Source organism: Rhinopithecus roxellana, chromosome 6 (genome assembly GCF_007565055.1).
Source record: "Rhinopithecus roxellana isolate Shanxi Qingling chromosome 6, ASM756505v1, whole genome shotgun sequence".
In the NCBI taxonomy this organism is placed as follows: domain Eukaryota; kingdom Metazoa; phylum Chordata; class Mammalia; order Primates; family Cercopithecidae; genus Rhinopithecus; species Rhinopithecus roxellana.
This window is the reverse complement of record NC_044554.1, coordinates 78,890,425-78,910,688: the sequence shown is the minus strand read 5'-3', so window position 1 is coordinate 78,910,688 and position 20,264 is coordinate 78,890,425. Positions and strand designations below refer to the sequence as shown.

The following is a 20,264-nucleotide window of genomic DNA, read 5'->3' as shown; positions in this document are numbered from 1 at the left end:
TGTTGCCACCATCACAGTATCATACAGAAGAGTTTCATTGCCCTAAAAATCCTTTGTGCTCCTCCTATACATCCCCTCCCTCCCCGCTAAATCTTCACAACCACTGATCTTTTTTACTGTCTCCTTATGCTTGGAAGGTCATATAGATGAATTGTAAAGTTATGTAGCCTTTCAGATTGGCTTCTTTCACTTAGTAACATGCAGCTAAGATCTCTTCAGGTCTTTTTATAGCTTGGCAGCTCATTTTTTTTTTTTAGTACTGAATAATACTCCGTTGTTTGGATGTAGCACAATTTTCTGCTTGCCTGCTGAAGGATATCTTGCTTCCAAGATGCCTCCAAGTTTTGACAATTATGGATAGAGCTGCTGTAAACATGTGCAGATGTTTGTATGGACATAAGTTTTCAACTCCTTTGGGTAAATACCAAGGAGTGAGATTGCTGAATCATATGGTACGGGTACGTTTAGTTTTGTAAAAAACAAGCAAACTGTCTTCCAAAGTAGCTGTACCACTTTGCATTTCCACCAGCAATGAATAAGAGTTCCTGTTGCCCCATATCCTTGACAGAATTTTGTGTTGGGCATCTTTTCATATGCTAATTTTCCATTTGTATATCTTTGGTGAGATATTTATCCTGGTCTTTTGCCCCTTTTTAAAAAATCGGCTTGTTTGCTTTCTCATTGTTGACTTTCATGAGTTCTTGGTACGCCCTTTATCAAATATGTATTTGGCAAATATTTTCTTCCAGTCTGTAATTTGTCTTCTCATTCTCTTGATGGAACATCTTTTGTGTGTTTTTTGGCCATTGCGTTTTCCCCCCGCTAAAAACCGACTTTAGGTTCTGGCCCATTTTTCAGATGGCTTGTCTTTTCTTTAATGATATAATTAGTTCATTTTGCTCTTAAAAGCTTAAGCTGTATCAGATTTATCTATCCCTCCATCATTTGAAAGACTTCACCTGTGAACTCATCCATTTTGTTTTGTTTTAGGGAAAGTTAACATTTCCTTTTGTCTATTCTGTGCTAAGCTCCTTGCCTCTAATCCCTGAGAAGTCAACATTTGGACCCTGCTGCAGAGAAAGAAGAGAAAAGCCTTTTGTTTAAGACGTCTCCATTTAATTTTCATGTCCTCTTTTTTCTAGGTCACTGGATATATTCATGTCAAGATTCGTCATATGAATATATTTATCGTGATGTGTTCATTCACAATTTCTAGGTCACGTAGTAAATGCCTAGGTAGTAAGTAAGAACATTGCAGCTTTCATAGTGCTGCCAAAGATTAAGGTGTTCTCTCCCAAAAAGGCAAAGGTAGACTTTTAACAGTACCAAGACTGTCAAATTGTCTCTTTATTTTATTTTATTTTTTTCGAGACAGAGTTTCACTCACTCTTGTAGCCCAGGCTGGAGTGCAATGGCAGGATCTTGGCTCACTGCAACCTCCACCTCCTGAGTTTAAGCAATTCTCCTGCCTCAGCCTCCTGACTAGCTAGGATTACAGGCACATGCCACCACACCCGGCTAATTTTGTATTTTTAGTAGAGATGGGGTTTCTCCACGTTGGTCAGGCTGGTCTTGAACTCCCGATCTCAGGTAATCTGCCTGCCTCGGCCTCCCAAAGTGCTGGGATTTCAGGCGTGAGCCACTGCGCCTGGCCCTAAATTTTTTCTTTATGTCAGCAAAGAGTAACATTGATATTTCCTATGACAGAAGTCCATTCTTTCTGGAGCCATGAACCCTGTTTATCTGATGAGTGCCTTTGATCCATTCTCTAGGAGCATGTGCAAATGTGTCCATGAAACACCAGTGCTTCATAGATGTCCCGACCCCAATTTCAGAATGTGGCTCTTACAAACATAGAACGGATTTCCACTTTCCATTAGGATTTCCATTTCCACTTTCCATAAATTTCTTCTAATGTCGTTTCTACAGAAAATGCAACTTGAAGAGAAGGTTTAGAACCAACTATTGGGGATGACAGAATGTGATTTGATGTTTTGCTTCTTAGAGTCCAGAAAGGAAGGATGTAAACCACCCACCCCTGCACTATGGCAGCTGAACCATGGCTGGTGGGAAAGGTGTTTCAGAAAACAGCCATCTCCAGCCTGGAGACCCCAGAATACCTCTTTAGTGTGAGGTCTGGACCTCTTCCCCTCAAACTGCACAGATTCCTTAAGGTTGGGCTAGGATAGACTCTAAACTTCCAAGGTGCCTCTTTGAGAGGTTAGAGATTGTGAGCAGGGCCGGGGTAAGTTATCTGGAGAGAGGATGCTCAGTCCCTTCCCTTTCTTTCTGTTCTAGAAGGGCAAGTCCATATGATGCCTTGCCCAAAAAGCAAGTGTACAAATGTCCCCGCTGCTTTAGTCTGATCAAAACCTGAAGGGACTTTTGCAGGAGACACATTTATGAATAACATGCCACTATATTCTGGGTTAAATGTGCTTACTGAGAAATAAAGGCTTGATCAGAAATCATGGCTGTTGTGTGTGCATATTTCAGCTGACTCCTTCTGGAAAACCCTGCATCATGTTCTGGGCCTGCCTATAATTGGTCCTTACAAAGTACCCTATATTGTCCACCTTCAGAGGCGTGGAATAGTGCTGTGTCATTGCCTGTTTTCTTATCTGTCTCCCCGCTACACACTTGCCTCTATCTTAGGCAGGTGGCTTGATGAGCATGGGTATTTGTCTTATTTGGTTTTACATGCCTAATGGTTAGCCCCAAGGAGCTTACTGACAAATATTTACTAAGTACATAAATGAAATTGAAGCTACAGGCTACATGAAGATGCCCAGAATAACTGTTCTGAGCAGACCTCCATGGTTGAGGGACAGAGTGTTGCATGGACTGGAGAGGTGGGAGCAGAAGGGCTGAGGAGGTGGAAATAGGTTCTGGGGAAAGAAGATTAGAGGCAAGAGGCTTTGAGCATTAGAAAACAATTTGCCAGATGAGCAGTGAGAAAGAAATGTGATGTGAATTCTCAGCTAGAAGAAATTATACATTATGTTGATATCTAACCATCAACTTCTATCACCCTTGGACACTCCTTTTCTATTCCACCCTTGACTTTTGAGAATGGAGACAAAGTTTAAAAGTTGACAGTGGTCAGAAGATCTTGTAAGGAAAACCCCTTAAAAAGTCATTCTAAGTTAAACAGTACAATATTCTATTTTTTATTTATTCCCTTCACAAATGTCTGTTAGCCTTTTCTTTTTTTTTTTTTTTTTTTTTTTTTTTTTTTTTGAGACGGAGTCTCGCTCTGTCACCCGGGCTGGAGTGCAGTGGCCGGATCTCAGCTCACTGCAAGCTCCGCCTCCCGGGTTCACGCTATTCTCCTGCCTCAGCCTCCCGAGTAGCTGGGACTACAGGCGCCCACCACCTCGCCCGGCTAGTTTTTTTATTTTTGTACTTTTTAGTAGAGACGGAGTTTCACCGTGTTAGCCAGGATGGTCTCGATCTCCTGAGCTCGTGATCCGCCCGTCTCGGCCTCCCAAAGTGCTGGGATTACAGGCTTGAGCCACCGCGCCCGGCCTGTTAGCCTTTTCTTAGAGCAGAATTTAAGAAAGCATTTTGATTTGTGGGAGCTATAGATCAAATGATACAGATAAAACACAATAAATGTAATCTTGAGTGCTTGAGCTAGAATTACATACATGATTTATTTACATGCGAAGGATCAATGCTGCCCAGACATTTACTAGAGGGTTTTAGATCACAAGGGCTCAAGATCATTTATTATAAAGCTGAGGTGTCTTCCAAATTAATTGACTTGTGTCTAACAATTCTAGGTAGCTGGTCCCATCAGTTGGCAACCTGTGGATTCCTTTTGCTACTAACGTGGTTGAAGTATTTTCCAGGACATTTTATAACCCATAGCAGCTGGTCCTTAGTTGCTTTACTATGATTTGAAATATTTTTTGAAATATCTACTTTAAAAATCCCCAAGAAAAGTATTACTATAGCCAAAGGTAATAACCTAGAATTTGGGGAAGGGAGGTATTCATCAATTATGTGTCCACTGCAGGAGATTCAGACTGATGTGGAGGAAAATCTTGACCCTATTTTAGAGTGCTAATTTACCCTATATTGGTGGGGAAATGTCCTGTTGAGTTGCCTTTTTTTTTTTTTTAGAGGATAGTGTCAACACTATGCTCAGGGGATCTGACAAAGTAAATGAATCTGTAAACGTGAACTAGTGAAAAGATAGTTTAAGTTTGTTCTTTTTTCTTTTTCCTTTTTTTTTTTTTTTTTTTGAGATGGAGTCTCGCTCTGTCGCCCAGGCTGGAGTGTGGCGGTGTGATCTCGGCTCACTGCAACCTCTGCCTCACAGTTCAAGTGATTCTTGTGCCTCAGTCTCCCAAGTGGCTAGGATCGCAGACGTGCGCCACCATGCCTGGCTAATATTATTTTATTTTTTATTTTTTTATAGAGATGGAGTTTTGTCATGTTGGCCAGACTTGTCTTGAACTCCTGGCCGCATGTGATACACTCACCTTGGCCTCCCAAAGTGCTAGGATTACAGGCGTGAGCCACTGCACCCAGCTGTTCTTTGTTCTCTGGCAAAGAACTTTACTTTGAATGTTATGCTGTTCAGTTATTATCAAAAGCTTGGTTGCAGAGGCACTAGATTAACTTGGAGGAAGAAGGAGAGGATTTCCCTATGTTTCCTTCCAACTTCTCATTGAAAGAGTTAGAAGATAAAAAATATGAAGTAAATAAATAAACAATAGCAATCTGAGGTGAGAATAAGAATAATCCAGTGTAACATAATCCTGATGGGGTTTCCACACATTTTAATGCTGATAAAGACAAAATAAAAAATACACCTTCGACTATACATGACCCAGCCTCTAAATCAAGAGAAGTCTCTACTCCAGAGTAGATGGCCCCGCACGGGGTCCTCTACTCTGCCCTGCATGTTCTCAGCCTGCCCTGCATGCTGGTAGCCTTTCCCAATTGCTTGGACTCTGCCAGAGTCATTCCTCAGCTACCTATTTTCTGTATCCGGAGGCTGCAGTCCCAGGCCTCAGCATGGGTGGGGAGGAGGCCCACTGTACCGCCAGGTGAACGCTGTGCAGGGAGGGTCTCATAAACCAGGTGTGGGAGCAGTATGCTCGGGACTCTCACTTACCTGGCTCACATCAACAGCTGCAGACTGCATCAGAGTCTCTGGCACTGTAAGAGAACCAGCAGGCAAAGGGAGGGCTCCCACTCCCTCCAGCAGCCCCTACAGATGACGTCGGCTGGGTACCCGAGAGTGGGAAGAGGAGGATGTGAAAACTCACTGTCAGGTCCAGACCCGGCAGAGCAGCCTGGTTATTTTCAGTGGACTGTGTGTTGGGCTGAGGAGTTTACCCACCCTGTCTTTGGCAAACTGTAGGGATGGGCTGGTTTCTGTTTTTTGATGTATAATCAGAGAAAGAAAAATATATCATGGGGCTTATTTAAGAAGACTGTAACGGTAATGCACAAGGGGGAGTTAGCAAGGGCCAGAATAAGGAGAGGAAGAGCTTGCCTTTGACAGTGATTTTCTACAGAAAATAAAAGAAAGATATGAAATATGATAGGTGCTCCCAATAAGACACAAAAAGTATGAAAAACAGGAGGATATATAGGGACAATAAGTCCCATGTTCTTTAAACCTAAAACAACTAGGTCTCCTTCCCTGTCAGGCCTAAGCCAATTCTCACCCCACGCCTTTGTACAGGCCATCCCTTCTGCTGGCCTTGCCTGTCTGTCTTCAAGGCATGGCCAAGGCCCTCTCATGGTGCCTGCCTCAGGCCACGCCCCCTTCTCCCGCAGCCAGCACAGCTGCTGCAGGTGCCTGGTCACGGGTTTCTCTACACACCAGCACAGCACGCTCCAGTACCGGAGACTTTACACAGTATTATAATTTATAATGGAGTATAATTTACACAGTATTATAATTTATAATGGACTTTACACAGTATTATAATTTATAATTTATAACCGTGAGTTCTCAGTGACAGGGCTTATATTTCATCTATCTCTATAAGCACATCCATCATAGTTTCCTATATACAATAAATGAGAGCCCCAGCAAGACAAGAGTAGAAGACAACCTCTTTCTAAACAAGGACCTCAACAGTTGCCCATGGGACAAAGACAAAGATGAGAGGGAACAAGACAATGAGAAAAAGGACTGATGCATCGTGAGACCATACAATGCTCAGAAAGTTAAAGCACTGATTACACCAAAGGAGCATGTGACAGCTTGTTCCTCCTTTTCAAAGAATGGTAGGTTTAGTGTATTGTCACAAACCAACTCAGTGACTTTTGGGACGTGATATAATGGTAATACACAGTAATTCTTCATAAGAGATGAATGCAGCAGCAGCAATCCTCAACCTAGAAGTTGACACTCCAAGTTTATTAAGAAATTGATTTAGGGAAACTTCACAGCATTTCCCCTTAGAAACAGTGTGTTCAAGTCCTCAGACCAGACTGCAAAGGCTTATTTAACCCGGAAGGTTGCTAGATTATACCCAAACTGAGCTGGGTTGCAAAAAGTGTAAGTAAAATGTGGTTCTGCTCCATCACCATAGAGCCAAATGATCACTTAACCAGAATGATAGCTCCTGCCTCTCTCCGCAGACGTGCTGGGCATCGACTAGAGTAATGCGTGAGAAACAGCTTTGAGAAGTGTGCCATGCTATCAAACAAAGGGAGTTCCTCCTAGTGTGGCTCCTATGAAACCTAACTGCCCGTGAAAATACAGTTTTGTGGGATAGTGTGTGCTGCCTTCTGCCCCGGGACTCCAGGGACTCATTTTCACCATGACAACGGGAGCCCAAGATTTCTCCCTTTGTCCCTGGTGGCACAGGGGTTATGCGATCGAGCTCTCACATGCTTGGGGAATAAAAGTTGCCTGCAGGATGTACATTCAAGTGTCAACCCAAGTGTCTACTGATTTGTGTGAGAAAATCATTAAGGAGATAAAAATCAGGATGACAGCAATATGTCAAAATATTTCAAGATGCCAGAGTTTGAAGTATAAGCACCAGCAGCTCACATGGAATGACAAAGATGAGGTCAGGGCAGTAGCAATGAGGCACCTGCTGAACTTTATGTCAACAGTGTGATGGAAGCATCTCATTTCCTCTTCTGAGGTACAAGCCTTTGTTTCTGGTGATGGCAGCCCTTGGGGAGCACATGCTTGTTGACAATTTATCCTGCCCTAAGGGGCTGTACATCATACTTTAGAGGCCATTTTCTGGGCAGTTGGCCTCTTGTTTAATTTTAAGCCTACATTGCACAACACTGTGATGATATATGTCACACTTTGCACTGGTCTGAGCAGCAGGTGAACATCTGGAGTCTCCAGCAGGCTGAGTTCGGAGAAGTCAAATGCTCTAGGGAGCTTTATTTAAATAAGAAAAAGTGCTTCAGGTAAGAATTTATCTGAATTCCAGGGCTGGCCAACACACCCAGAGTATCATTCCAGAGCAGAAGAAGGTGAGGAACTCCTCTCCTCTCTGAGCCTTGAACCAACAGGCCAGTCCCGTCAGTGGGCACGGCCAATCCCTGCTGAGGGATCCTTGTGTCTGCCTCATTCAGTGACCTGCTGTGCAGTGGCAAGAGGCCAGGCCTGCAGTGGAAGGGTTTTCCCTAATTGGCTTCACTCCACTTCCTGCCTCCTTCCTTCTCTGCCTATTGTGTGCTCAATGCCTTCCTGCTCTGTCTCCCTAGCTTCTGGTTCACCTTTTCTTTTCTGCCTCAATTTAGCTGTCCCTAAGCTACCTTGACTTAGTTGTCTCTCCAGCCTCAATGATTGGCTAACAGGTATCAGGACCTGTCTGGTTTTAGGGGGTACCCTCTTTTGAGGGATGCCCAAACAAACGGGCCTGGAAGAGAGGTTCTGGCACTCTGAGGACACCTTCCTAGATTCTCACACTTAAACTGCTGTCCCAGACAGACAGGAATCATGTTCCAATCTGCATGGCCAGTGAGGGAAAAACAGCAAAGCCTTCAAAAGCACATGTGCCTCTCCCTCTCTTTCCACTGCGCCTACCGCTGAGTTCCTGGACAGTAAACCCAGTTCAGTGTCCAGCCAGGCTTTGGGTCTTGGGCGTGCTTACCTTACTGCTTACTACCAAGGCCTCAATCAGCTCATCTTCAGGATGCTGTAGAACTGATTTGCAAAGCAGCAAAGTGGAATATTTTCTGGAGTCAAAGTCCTTTCTGAATCATTCATATTTGATGTCAAATACTTTCTCTCTCTCTCTTTTTTTTTTTTTTTGAGACGGAGTTTCGCTCTTGTTGCCCAGACTGGAGTGCAGTGGCCCGATCTCTGCTCACTGCACCCGGGTTCAAGTGATTCTTCTGCCTTAGCTTCCCAAGTAGCTGGGATTGTAGGCACTCGCTACCATGCCTGGCTAATTTTGTATTTTTAATAGAGACAGGGTTTCACCATGTTGGCCAGGCTGGTCTTAAACTACTGACCTCAAGTGATCTGCCTGCCTGGGGCCTCCCAAAGTGTTGGGATTACAGGCGTGAGCCACTGGGCCTGGCCTGTTTTTTTATAATGTTAAAAAAAAAGAGTCTTTTTTACTTCTACTAGCATGACAAACTCCCCCACTGGTTTCTGTCCAGCCTCCCCAGTTGGTCATTTTAAATTTATGTGAAAAGGAAAAGGAAAAGGAATGCCATTTCTCAGTGCATTTCAGCCTAATCAGATGTATTAAGAACTAAGTGAGAAGCACTACAAGGATAAAAACTGGATTGTAACTTAGGAAAGATGGCATCTATTACCATAGGCCTGAGCAAAGTCACACAGCAGGGAACAAAAGATGTGACTTAAATCCTGGATCTGCAATGAGTTCTGTGACCTGAGATAGATTATTTAGGTTCCTTGGCCACTGTCCTCATTTATACACAGAGAAGGGTGAGAGATTCTGGTCTTTCTGGGCCTATCACGTTATAATTCTATGACTAAAATCAACCTGAGGCAATAAATCCCACTTCATTAACTTATTTACAAGCCTAAAAGAAACAAAAACATAAGAAAATATCAATATTTAAAACCAAACAATTAAAAAATGTGATCCAAAGAAAAGGCTTCTACGCTGTGATTGCACATGTCTCTGTTAGAAACATTTGGCCATCTAAGGAAAATACAGAAGCTTGGCTCCTGCCTAACACACAAGTGTAGCATGAGCTTTGATAAGGTCGACTATGGATCTCATTCCTCTTGGCTATTTTGAGGTGTCTCTCCATTTATTCATAATCAATCTATCAGTATATCTCCATATGTGTGTATGTACATGTACACACACACACACAAGAACAAAATGGGCAAGTGAAGAAAGACCAGAGTTAGGTCTAACCGCAGACGGAGAAATGAGACTTACAGGAGCTGCCGAGTTTTTGACCGTGACACTGGGGGTGGTTGCTCGCAGGGCCCCACTCACTCCATGGTAGTATTTGAAGCAGATCTTCGTTTCAGCTGAAAGACAAACAAAAAACGAGACTGAGAAGTAGGGTATAACCCAGGAAGAGACAGCTATGGCCACAGAGGACATCTCTAAGAACTGCAACCTAATTCCCCCCACGAGCAAGCCAGGCCACACTCGACAATGATGCTCCTCATGTGGCCTCAAGGACAGGTCTGACTTCTTCCTAAAACTGTGACATGAAAAATTGTTTTGGCCTTAACATTTTGTATCCAAGTGAAGTCCATTATTTGGACTTCTCAGGATCCATCCTACCCCATTAGAGGTCATTGATTTTAAACCCTTAGTTCTAAGATGTTCTAAGACAGCCTACCACCTGTCTGTTCCTTCTGTAATGTCCTATTATTCAATTCATTGTGATTAATATCTTGGTAACTTGCAGAAATACTTTGAGAAGTTATTGAAGTACATGGGAGGGAGGCATATTTTCCATATTTTCTAAACTCCTATACCCATCGATGATAATGCACCACAAGCTGTTTTCCTTCAAAGTTCTGTAGATGTAGCTGGCAGTGGTGGCACGCATCTGTAGTTCCCAGCTACTTGGGAGGCTGAGGCAGGAGGATCACTTGAGCCCGAGAGTTTAAGGCTACAGAGAGTTATAATCACATCAGTGGACTCCAGGATGGGTAACAGGGTGAGACTCTGTTAAAAAAAAAAAGTTCTATAGATGTTTAGCAGAATACAAAGAGTTTAGGGGGATCACACTGGGTTTGAATTTCAGCTCCATTATTTACAATCTGTGAGACAATGAATAAGTCCCTGTACCCCCTGTTAAAATAGGACTTCATAAGATGTTGGTTAAGCAAATAAAAGTGCTTAGATTCAATTAAGTGCTCAGTAAGTGTTAGTGATTGTGATGATGTGATGACTAAATGACAATAACATGAGTCCTTTTCCTTCTGGCATTTGGTTCTGTAGAGGATAAGATCTGTAGCCAACATGAGTTCAGTTCATTTGAAGGTGACTTGCTTTCCCCAATTCACTGTTTATAGGATTTGTTTTCTTAAAATTAAAAAAAATTACCAGGCTCTGTCTTGGTCCTTTGTATTTTGTTTGAAACAATATGAGAAATCTCCAATTTGAGATCTTTTCTCTCAAATATGAAAATTTGCCATCAAGTATCATATTAAAAATAATGTCTACAACTTTTTAGCTTGCATTTAAAATGTGCTCAGAATGGAAAATATGAAAAATGAAGATAAGTATAAATGAAATAACAATCTTCTGAGATTTTTGCATAATTGAGAGTATAAACTATAGAATAATACATTTTGCTTTTTAAAAAAATTGACATTATGAAATAAGCATGGCCAACTATCATTAAAAACTCCTCAAATAACATTACTTATGTAGAACAACTGAATAGATTTACACATTGCAAATATTTCCTATATTTGGAAATTCAGGCTTTTCTCTGAAAACCAATTACTTTTTACAAATTATTTTTTAAGTTCAAAATTTCCCCCTAGGACAATGGAGCAAAAATCGCTAGATACCTACCCGACATCCATTCTACCCTTCCTCTAATAACAGAATCTCAATTTTATTTTGAGTGACAATGTCCAGCTAAAGTACTATATTTTGCAGCCTCCCTGGCAGACAACACCTATGCATTTACCATTAGGATTTCTGTTATATGTAGCTAAACCTCAGCCTAACTACTCAGTGCTATAGATATGAATATAGCAGTAGTCTTTCTCAGGTTAAAAGATATGGGCTGGGCACGGTGGCTCACGCCTGTAATCCCGACACTTTGGGAGGCCGAAGTGGGTGGATCATTTGTGGTCAGGAGTTTGAGACCAGCCTGGCCAACATGGTGAAACCTCATCTCTACTAAAAATACAAAAATTAGCTGGGCATGGTGGTGCACTCCTGCAATCCCAGCTACTCGGGAGGCTGAAGCAGGAGAATTGCTGGAGCCTGGGAGGTGGAGGTTGCAGTGAGCCAAGATCACACCATTGCACTCCAGCCTGGACAACACAACAAGACTCAGTCTCAAAAAACAAACAAACAAACAAACAAAATAATATTTTAGGGATCCTCCCTTTCTGTGGCCAAATTGCTTGCCAAATAATACTTTATATTTCTATCAGGAAATGTGAGTCTGACCATCTCATAGAACCCATGTTAGCACTGAATATCATCACTTAAAAATAGGCTTAAAATAGAATCCAATTATTATTTTTATTTCATTTATTTGATTATTAGTAGGATTAAACTTTTTCATCAAGTTTTAATTAGCTATTTAAATTTTTTTTGAAGTCATTGAATTGAATTGCAGTTGTTCAGATTTTCCATTGCCTGGGTGATGCCTGGATGCTTATCAGTCCCTTTGTTAGTGGACGTGTTCTTACTTCAGATATGCCTATACTTTGAGTTTCCTTCCTGAATTATTTTATCTACAGTTCTTTCACATATCTGTTGATTGTCTTTTCAAGCTCTTGGTGGACAATCTTATAACCCAGTTCTGTACTTATTCTCCAAGACACCTCAAAGTTGTCCCCATGTTAGGTCTACACACCTGGATCTAACACTGTGTTGGCCTGAGAGGCAAGTTTCCTATAAGTCAGTGATCAGGGAAGGACTCGGAATAAAGCAGTGAGCCATCCATCTAGTTAATCACAATGAGTTGGTGTTGCCTAGTCCATGAGTTACTCTGCTGGTAGGTGCCGGTAGGATCAGCATGGAGGGGCCAAATGACCTCACCTTCAGCTCAGTTGGGTGGAAGGGACTTTTAGGTATCAGGGATCCCAAACAGGCAGTACTAGATTTCCATTTAAAGAAAAAATTATTTCAATGCCTTTGAGCAAAAAGGCCAGGGAAATGATATACAATCCTGCATTGAACCCTATTGCTAGATGAGCAGATCAGTGCATATTTTGAGCCAAGAATTCATGGAACACTTCAAACTCTGTACTCTTCTTTGTTTCTTCCATTTTTAGTTTTTTTTGGATACATAATAGATGTACATATTTTCAGGATACATGCACATAATTTGTAGAGATCAAATCAATGTAATTGGGATGTACATCATCTTAAGTATTTGTCTTTTTTGTGCTAGAGACATTTGAATTATTCTCTTCTAGCCATTTTGAAACATATGATAATTATTATAAATTATAGTCACTCTACTGATCTATCAAACACTAGATTTTATTTCTTCTATCAAACTGTATATTTGTACCCATTAATCAATCTCTATTCATCCTCTTCTTCCTTCTACCTTTCTTGGTCTCTGGTAACCACCAATCTACTCTCAATCTCCATGAGATCCACTTTTTTAGCTCCCACCTATGAATGAAAATATGCAATATTTATCTTTCTGTGCTTGGCTTATTTCACTCAACATAATGACCTCCAGTTCCATCCGTGTTACTGCAAATGACAGAATTTCATTCTTTTTATGGCTGAATAATATTACATACCACATTTTCTTTATCCACTCATATATGAATGGGCACTTAGGTGGATTCCATATTTTGGCTGTTGTGAACAGTACTGCAATAAACATGGGAGTGAAGATATCTCTTCGATATATTGACTTCCTTTCTTTTGGCTATATACCCTGTAATGGAATTGCTGGGTCATACGGTGATTCTTTTTTTAGCTTTTTGAGGAATCTGTTAGTTTTTCACAGTGGCTGTACTAATTTACATTCCCACCAGCAGTGTATGAGGGTTCCCCTTTCTCTGTGTTCTCACCAGTATTTGTTACTACTTGTCTTGTTTTAATTGGGGTGAATGATAACTCATTGTGGTCTTGATTTGCATTTCCCTGATGATTACTGATGTTGAGCATTTTTTTGATACACCTGTTGGCCATTTGTCTATCTTCTTTTAAGAAATGTCTATTCACATCTTTTGTCCACTTAAAAATCAGGTTGTTTTTTGCTCTTGAGTTGTTTAAGCTTCTTGTAATTTTGGTTATTAATTCCTTATCAGACAGATAGTTTGCAAATATTTTCTCCCATTCTTTGGCTTATCTCTTCACTTTGTTGATTGTTTCCTTTGCAGTGCAGGAGACTTTCAGCTTGATATAATCCTATCTGTCAACCGTTGCTTTGGTTGCCTGTGATTTTTACGTCTAACACAAAGAAATCTCTGCCCGGACCAATGTCCTGGAGAGTTTCCCCAATATTTTCTTCTAGTAGTTTCAGTTTTAGGTCTTAGATTTAAGCCTTTAATCCATTTTGTTGTAATTTCTGTGTATGATGAGCAATAGGGGTCTAGTTTCATTCTTCTGCATATGGATTTCCAGTTTTCCCAGCATTATTTATTGAAGAGACTAATCTTTCCCCATTGTATGTTCTTGGCACCTTTGTTGAAAATGAGTTGGCTGCAAATGCCTGGATTTATATCTGAGTCCTCTATTATTATATGTTCCATTGGTCTATGTGTCTGTTTTTTGCCACTACCATGCTGATTTGGTTACTACAGTTTTGTAGCATATTTTGAAGTCAGGTAGTATGATGCCTCCACCTTTGTTCTTTTTTGCTCAGAATTTCTTTGGCTATCCAGGGTCTTTTGTGGATCCATATACATTTTAGGATTAGTTTTTCTATTTCTGTGAAGAATGTCATTGATATTTTGGTAGTAATTGCATTGAGTCCGTAAATTGCTTTGGGTAGAACTGTCATTTTAGTCATAGTAATTCTTTCAATACATAAGCGTGGAATATCTTTCTATTTTTAAATGCTTACTTCAATATCTTTCAACAGTGTTTTACAGTTTTCCATTGCTCGTTAAATTGATGCCTAGGTATTTTACATTCTTTGTGGCTATTGTAAATGGGATTGCTTTCTTGATTTCTTTTTTCAGATTGTTTGCTGTTGGCATATATACATGACTTTTGTATGTTTATTTTGTATCCTGCACCTTTGCTAAATTTGTTTATCAGTTCTAACAATTTTTGGTGGAATCTTTTTTTTTTAAATATAAAATCATGTCGTATTTGAACAAGTCTACTTTACCTTCTTTCTTTCCAATTTGGATGCCCTTTATTTCTTTCTCTTGCCTAATTGCTCCGGCCAGAACTTCTAGTACTATATTGAATAAAAGTGGTGAAAGTGTGTATCTTTGTCTTGTTCCAGATCTTAGAAGAAAGGCTTTCATTTTTTTCTCCATTCAGTGCTATGTTAGTTATGGGTTTGTCACACATGGTCTTTATTATTTTGAGGTATGTTCCTTCTATACCCAGTTTGTTGAGGGTTTTTATCATAAAAGGATGCGAATTTTGTCAAATGCTTTTTCAGCATTTATTGAAATGATCATATGGTTTTGTTCTTGATTCTGGGTTAATGTGATGTATGACATTTATTGATTTGTGTATGATGAATCATCCTTGCATCCCTGTGATGCATCCCACTTGATCGTGGTGACTACTCTTTTTAATGTGTTGTTGAATTAGGTTTGCTAGTGTTTTGTTGAGGGCTTTTGTATCTATGTTAATCAGTGATACTGGCCTGTAGTTTCCTTTTTTGTTGTTGTGCCCTTGTCTGGCTTTGGTACCAGGATAATGCTGGCCTTGTAGAATGAGTTTGGAAGCATTCCTTCCTCTTCGATTTTTTTGAAGAGTTGAAGCAGAATTGGTGTTCATTCTTCTTTAAACATTTGGTAGAATCCAGCAATGAAGTCATCAGGTTCTGAAGTTTTCTCTGAAGGGAGACTTTTTATTATGGCTTCAGTTTTATTATTCATTATTGGTTTGTTGCAGTTTTTTATTTCTTCATGGTTCACTCTTGGTAGGATATATGTACTTGGGAATTTATCCATTTTTTCTAGGTTTTCCAATTTGTTGGTGTATGGTTGTCCAAAATAGTCACTAATGATTTTTTGTATTTCTGAGGTCTCAGTTGTTATGTCTCTTTTCTTTTCTTATATGATTTATTTGAGTCTCCTCTCTTTTTTTCTTAGCTATTCTAGCTTTGTTTATCCTTTCAAAAAAACTGAGTCTTCATTTTGTTGATCTTTTGTATTTTTGAAGTATCGATTTAATTTATTTCTGCCCTGCTCTTTTTTATTTCTTTTTTCTGCTTATTTTGGGTTTGGGTTGTTCTTGTTTTCTCGTTCCTTGAGGTACCTCATTAGGCTGTTTACTTAAAGTCTTTCTACTTTTTTGATATAGGTGTTTATTGCTATAAACTTCCCTCTTAGTAATGCTTTTTACTGTATCTCATACATTTTGGTTTGCTGTATTTCTATTTGATTTGTTTCAAAAATTTTAAAAATTCTTTCTTAATTTCTCCATTAGTTGTTCAGGAGCATGTAGTTTAATTTCCATGTGTTTGTGTAGTTTCTGAAGTTCCTCTTGTTATTGATTTTGTTGTATTCCTTTTGTGATCAGAGAAGATACCTGATATGATTTCTACTTTTTTGAATTTGTTGACACTTATTCTGTGGCTTAATATATGGTCTATTCTGAAGAATGTTCCATGTGCTGATAAAAAAAATGTATCTTCTATAGCAGTTGAATGAAATGTTCTATAGATGTCAGTTAGGCCATGTGGTCAGTGTGTAGTTTATTTACAATATCTCCTTGTTGGAATGATACGGGCATTATGGAGAGTGGGGTATTGAAGTCCCCTATTATGATCATATTGTAGTCTATCTCTCATTTTAGATCTATTAATGTTTGCTTTACATATTTGGGAGCTCTGGTGTTTGGTGCACAAATATTTATAATTTTCATAGCCTCTTGCTGCATTGACCCCTTTATCATTATATAGTGACCCTCTTTATCTCTTTGTACAGTCTTTGATTTTTAGTCTATTTCATCTGATGTAAGCATAGCTACTCCTGCCCATTATGGTTTCTAGTTGCATGGAATATCTTTTTCCACCTCTATACTTTCAGTCCATCTGTGTCTTTATAGCTGAAGTGGGTTTCTTTTAGGCAGCATATAGTTGGATCTTGTTTCTTTATTAACTCAGCCACTCTATCCCTTTTAATTAGAGAATTGAGTGTGTTTATATTTGTTTTTATTATTGATAAGTAAGGACTGACTACTGTCATTTTGTTGCTTGTTTTCTGTTTTTTTTTTTTTTTTTTTTTTTTTTTTTAATGGAGTCTCACTCCATCACCAGGCTGGAATGCAGTGGTGTGATCTTGGTTCACTGCAACCTCCACCTCCCATGTTCAAGTGATTCTCCTGCCTCAGCCTCCTGAGTAGCTGGGACTACAAGTGTGCGCTACCATGCCTAGCTAATTTTTGTGTTTTTAGTAGAGACAGGGTTTCACCATGTTGGCCAGGATGGTCTCGATCTCTTGACCTCATGATCTGCCTGCCTCGGCCTCCCAAAGTGCTGGGTTTCAGGCGTGAGCTACTCCGCCTGGCCTCTGGTTGGTTTTTAACTGCTCTCTTCCTTTTTTCCATGTTTCCTGTCTTCCTTTGTGGTTAAGTGATTTTCTCTGGTAGTATGTTTTAATTTTTTGCTTTTTATTTTTAGTGAATCTATTATAGGTTTTTGCATTTTGGTTGCCATGAGGCTTACAAAAAAACTTATAGATGTAACAAGTTATTTTAAGGAGATGACAACTTATCTTAGATCACAAAGAATAGAAAAAAAGAACAAATTTTTTAAAAAAGCCTCTATAATTTAATTCCATCCTCCCAACATTTGGATTTTATGTTGTCTCAATTTACATATTTTTATATTACTTATCTCTTAATAGGTTGCTATAGGTCTTATTGTTTTTGATCAATTTGTCTTTTGGGCTTCCTACTAGAGATGTCAGTAGATTGCACACCATAATTACAGTATTAGAGTATTCTGGGTTTGTCTGTGTACTTTACCTTCTGTGTACTTAAATTTATCAGTGGATTTTATATTTTCAAATGTTTCCTTTTTACTCATTAGTGTTTTTTGTTTTTGTTTTTCAGATTAAAGAACTCTCTTTAGCATTTCTTGTATGATGGGTCTGGTGGTAGTGAATTCTTTTAGCCTTTGTTTCTCTGGGAAAGAATTTATCTCTTTTTCATATTTGAAGGATGACTTTGCTGGATACAGAATTCCTGGGAAGCAGTTTTTTTTTTTTTTTTTTCCTTTCAGCACTTCAAAAATGTCATCTCACTCCCTCTTGGGCTATATGGTTTCTATTCAGAAGTCTGTTGCCTGATGAACTGGAGCTCCTTTATATGTTCTTTGCTTCTATTCTCTTGTTGCTTTTAAGATGCCATCTTTGTCCTTGACCTTTGAAACCCTGATTATTATATGCCTTGGTATAGCCTTATTTGAGTTGAATCTGTTTGGTATTCTCTGATCTTTCTGTATCTGGATGGATATATACCTCTGTCTCAAGTTTTGGAAAGTTTTCTGTTATTATTTCTTTGAATAAGTTTTCTACTCCTTGTTGTTGCTCAATTCGTTTTGAACACCAATAATTCTTAGATTTGGTCTTCTGAGGTAATTTTCTATGTCTTGTAGGTGATCTTTGTTCCTTTTTATTCTTTTTTCTCCTCTGTGTATTTTCAAATAGCCTGTCTTCAAGCTCACTGATTCTTTTCTCTGCTTGATTCAGTCTGCTGTTGAGAACCTGTAATAAATTCTTCACTTCAGCAAATATATTTCTCAGTTCCAAGATTTGTTTTACTTTTTAAATTATTTCAATCTCTTTGTTAAATTTCCTTGATAAATTTCTGAATTGCTTTTTCTGTGTTATCTTGGAGATCACTGGAGATCACTGAGTTTCTTTAAAACTGCTATTTTCAGTTCTTAGTCAGAGAGTGCACATATTGTGATCTCATTGGGGTCAATCACTAGTTCCTTTCTTTGCCTTCTTGAGGAGGTCATGGTTTTCTGTTTGCTGTTTTTCTTGTAGATATACATTTGTGTCTTTGCATTGAAGGCTTCATTATTTATTTCAGTCTTCTCTGTCTGGCTTTTATTATTATTATTATTGGATATGTTTGTGTAGAGATTCTTTGTAATTTACCTGTTGATATCTTTCTTTTTTTCCCCCTACTATATATGGTTGCATCCTTTTTGACACTGGATGGCATGTTAAGCCCAGGTTTGCCTCACTTCTAGTAAACAATTAGATTGCTGCCCATCCTGAATGGAGGAGGTCCCAAAGGGGTTATCCCAGGACTATGGAAAAACTGGCTAAGGGCTCATGCCAAGGGAATCTGTGGAACAAGTTTTCCATGGCATGGTGCTGCTGAACACTCACCCTGATTTAGTGTCTCCTTTGGCTGAGCTACATCGCAGAGTTTCCAGGCATTGTGGTCTTTCCTCCATGCTTTGTCTGTGGTTGCTCTCAGGGATAGTTCTCTTTAGGCACTTCCAATGCTTCTCGTGGGTTGAGGCAGGGACAAGTCTCCTGCCAGGGAACCCAAAATGATGGGGAAGCTAGTTGTCTACCTCCATTTCACTTTTTCCAGTGCAGAAATCGTGAGCTGGGGAAAATTTTCCATGTACTTAGTGCCAGGTAGATTGAGGGGAGGGGCATTGTGGATATGGAAGTCTGATTCTCTTACCACCTGCTCAGGGTATTTTTTCACTGCTTTGTGGCCCTGAGAGCTGTCTTATCCTCATATTTGAGTTCTGTGATATTACTGATGGTCATCTTGGTGCTATACAATTGTTTTAAATTTTCTGTGGGGGGAAGTGACGCCAGCTTGCTTCTATACTACCCTTTTGGAAATGGACATCATGGTACTCTCCTAAGAAGTTGTTGGCAAAGGTTGTTTTTCCCTTTTCTTTAACAGGTATTTTTCTTAAACAAGTATTTTCTTAAACAACAATATGTTCCAGTGTTTAGCAACTTGATTACAAATTGATCTTCCTTTTATTTAACCTAAATATCCCTGTAATTTAAAATGATTTCCCATTCTAGCTCAAAAGAGATATTAAATCATTAAAGTTTTTTCTTATTTAGGAGGGAGCTATGAATGAAAGCCATCCATAAATATTAAAACACATACATTGATAATATATATATTTATATTTTCAAGTTTGGGCAGCGGTGATGAAAGAGATCAAATGAAAAAACTAAAAGGCAGAAATGAAGTCCACAGGCAAACAGCCCGGGCGGTGCCCTGGCAGCCCGGGTGGCGCCCTGAGCCTAGTTAAAGATCGACCCCGGACCTAACTGATTAGGTTATCTATAGACTCCAGACATTGTAAGGACAAACGTTGTGAAAGTCTCTGTCCTGCTCTGTTCTGTTCTAATTACCGGTGTCTGCCACATATCTTAGTCCTGGGCCCAGTACAAACACATCCCTCTATTTTATCCCAACTTCCTGAGCCCAGTACAAACACATCCCCCCCACACATCTCAGAAACACCACCTAGAGAGCCCCTGATAAGGTCACAACCGTTTGTAGTTTTACTAAATGCGCGGGAACAAATAGAAAACTGTTAATTGTATAACTTAAAATATTAACCAATTACCAGTTGTGATGCTGCAACCAAAAGAATTCCTTTGTACCTCTGTAACCTTACATATCCTGTATGCATCGGGCTATACAAAGCGGCCACATGCATCATTCGGGGCCCTCTTGTATGCTGTAGAACGGAGGGACCAAGTTCGAACTTGCATTAAAGATCCTTGCCGCTTGGCTTTGACTCTGGACTCTGGTGGTCTTCTTCGGGGAATAAACGGTCTGGGCATAACAGTGACCATGTCATTCATGAAGTAAAGCAAAACTGAAGTTTCTTCCACTAAAAATATGTTTATTGGTACACAGATTGCAGCTATAATCTTTATTTAAAGGGATGTATTCAGAGAGTAAGGATTGTTTCACTTCAGTTTATTATCACTTAAATAAATGAGAAAATTGCTTCCCTGCCCC

At 39.6% G+C, this 20,264-nt stretch overlaps 1 protein-coding gene across 2 annotated transcripts in view; it reads right to left on the bottom strand.

Moving 5' to 3' along the window:
* The window catches only part of HECW1 (HECT, C2 and WW domain containing E3 ubiquitin protein ligase 1), a 461,143-nt gene that overhangs the window by 196,755 nt on the left and 244,124 nt on the right, over positions 1 to 20,264 (bottom strand). For both annotated transcript variants that reach the window (XM_010381577.2, XM_010381578.2), the window contains one exon: positions 9,369 to 9,463. In XM_010381577.2, coding sequence (XP_010379879.1) covers positions 9,369 to 9,463 — 95 coding nt within the window. The remainder of the gene's footprint in view (positions 1 to 9,368; positions 9,464 to 20,264) is intronic.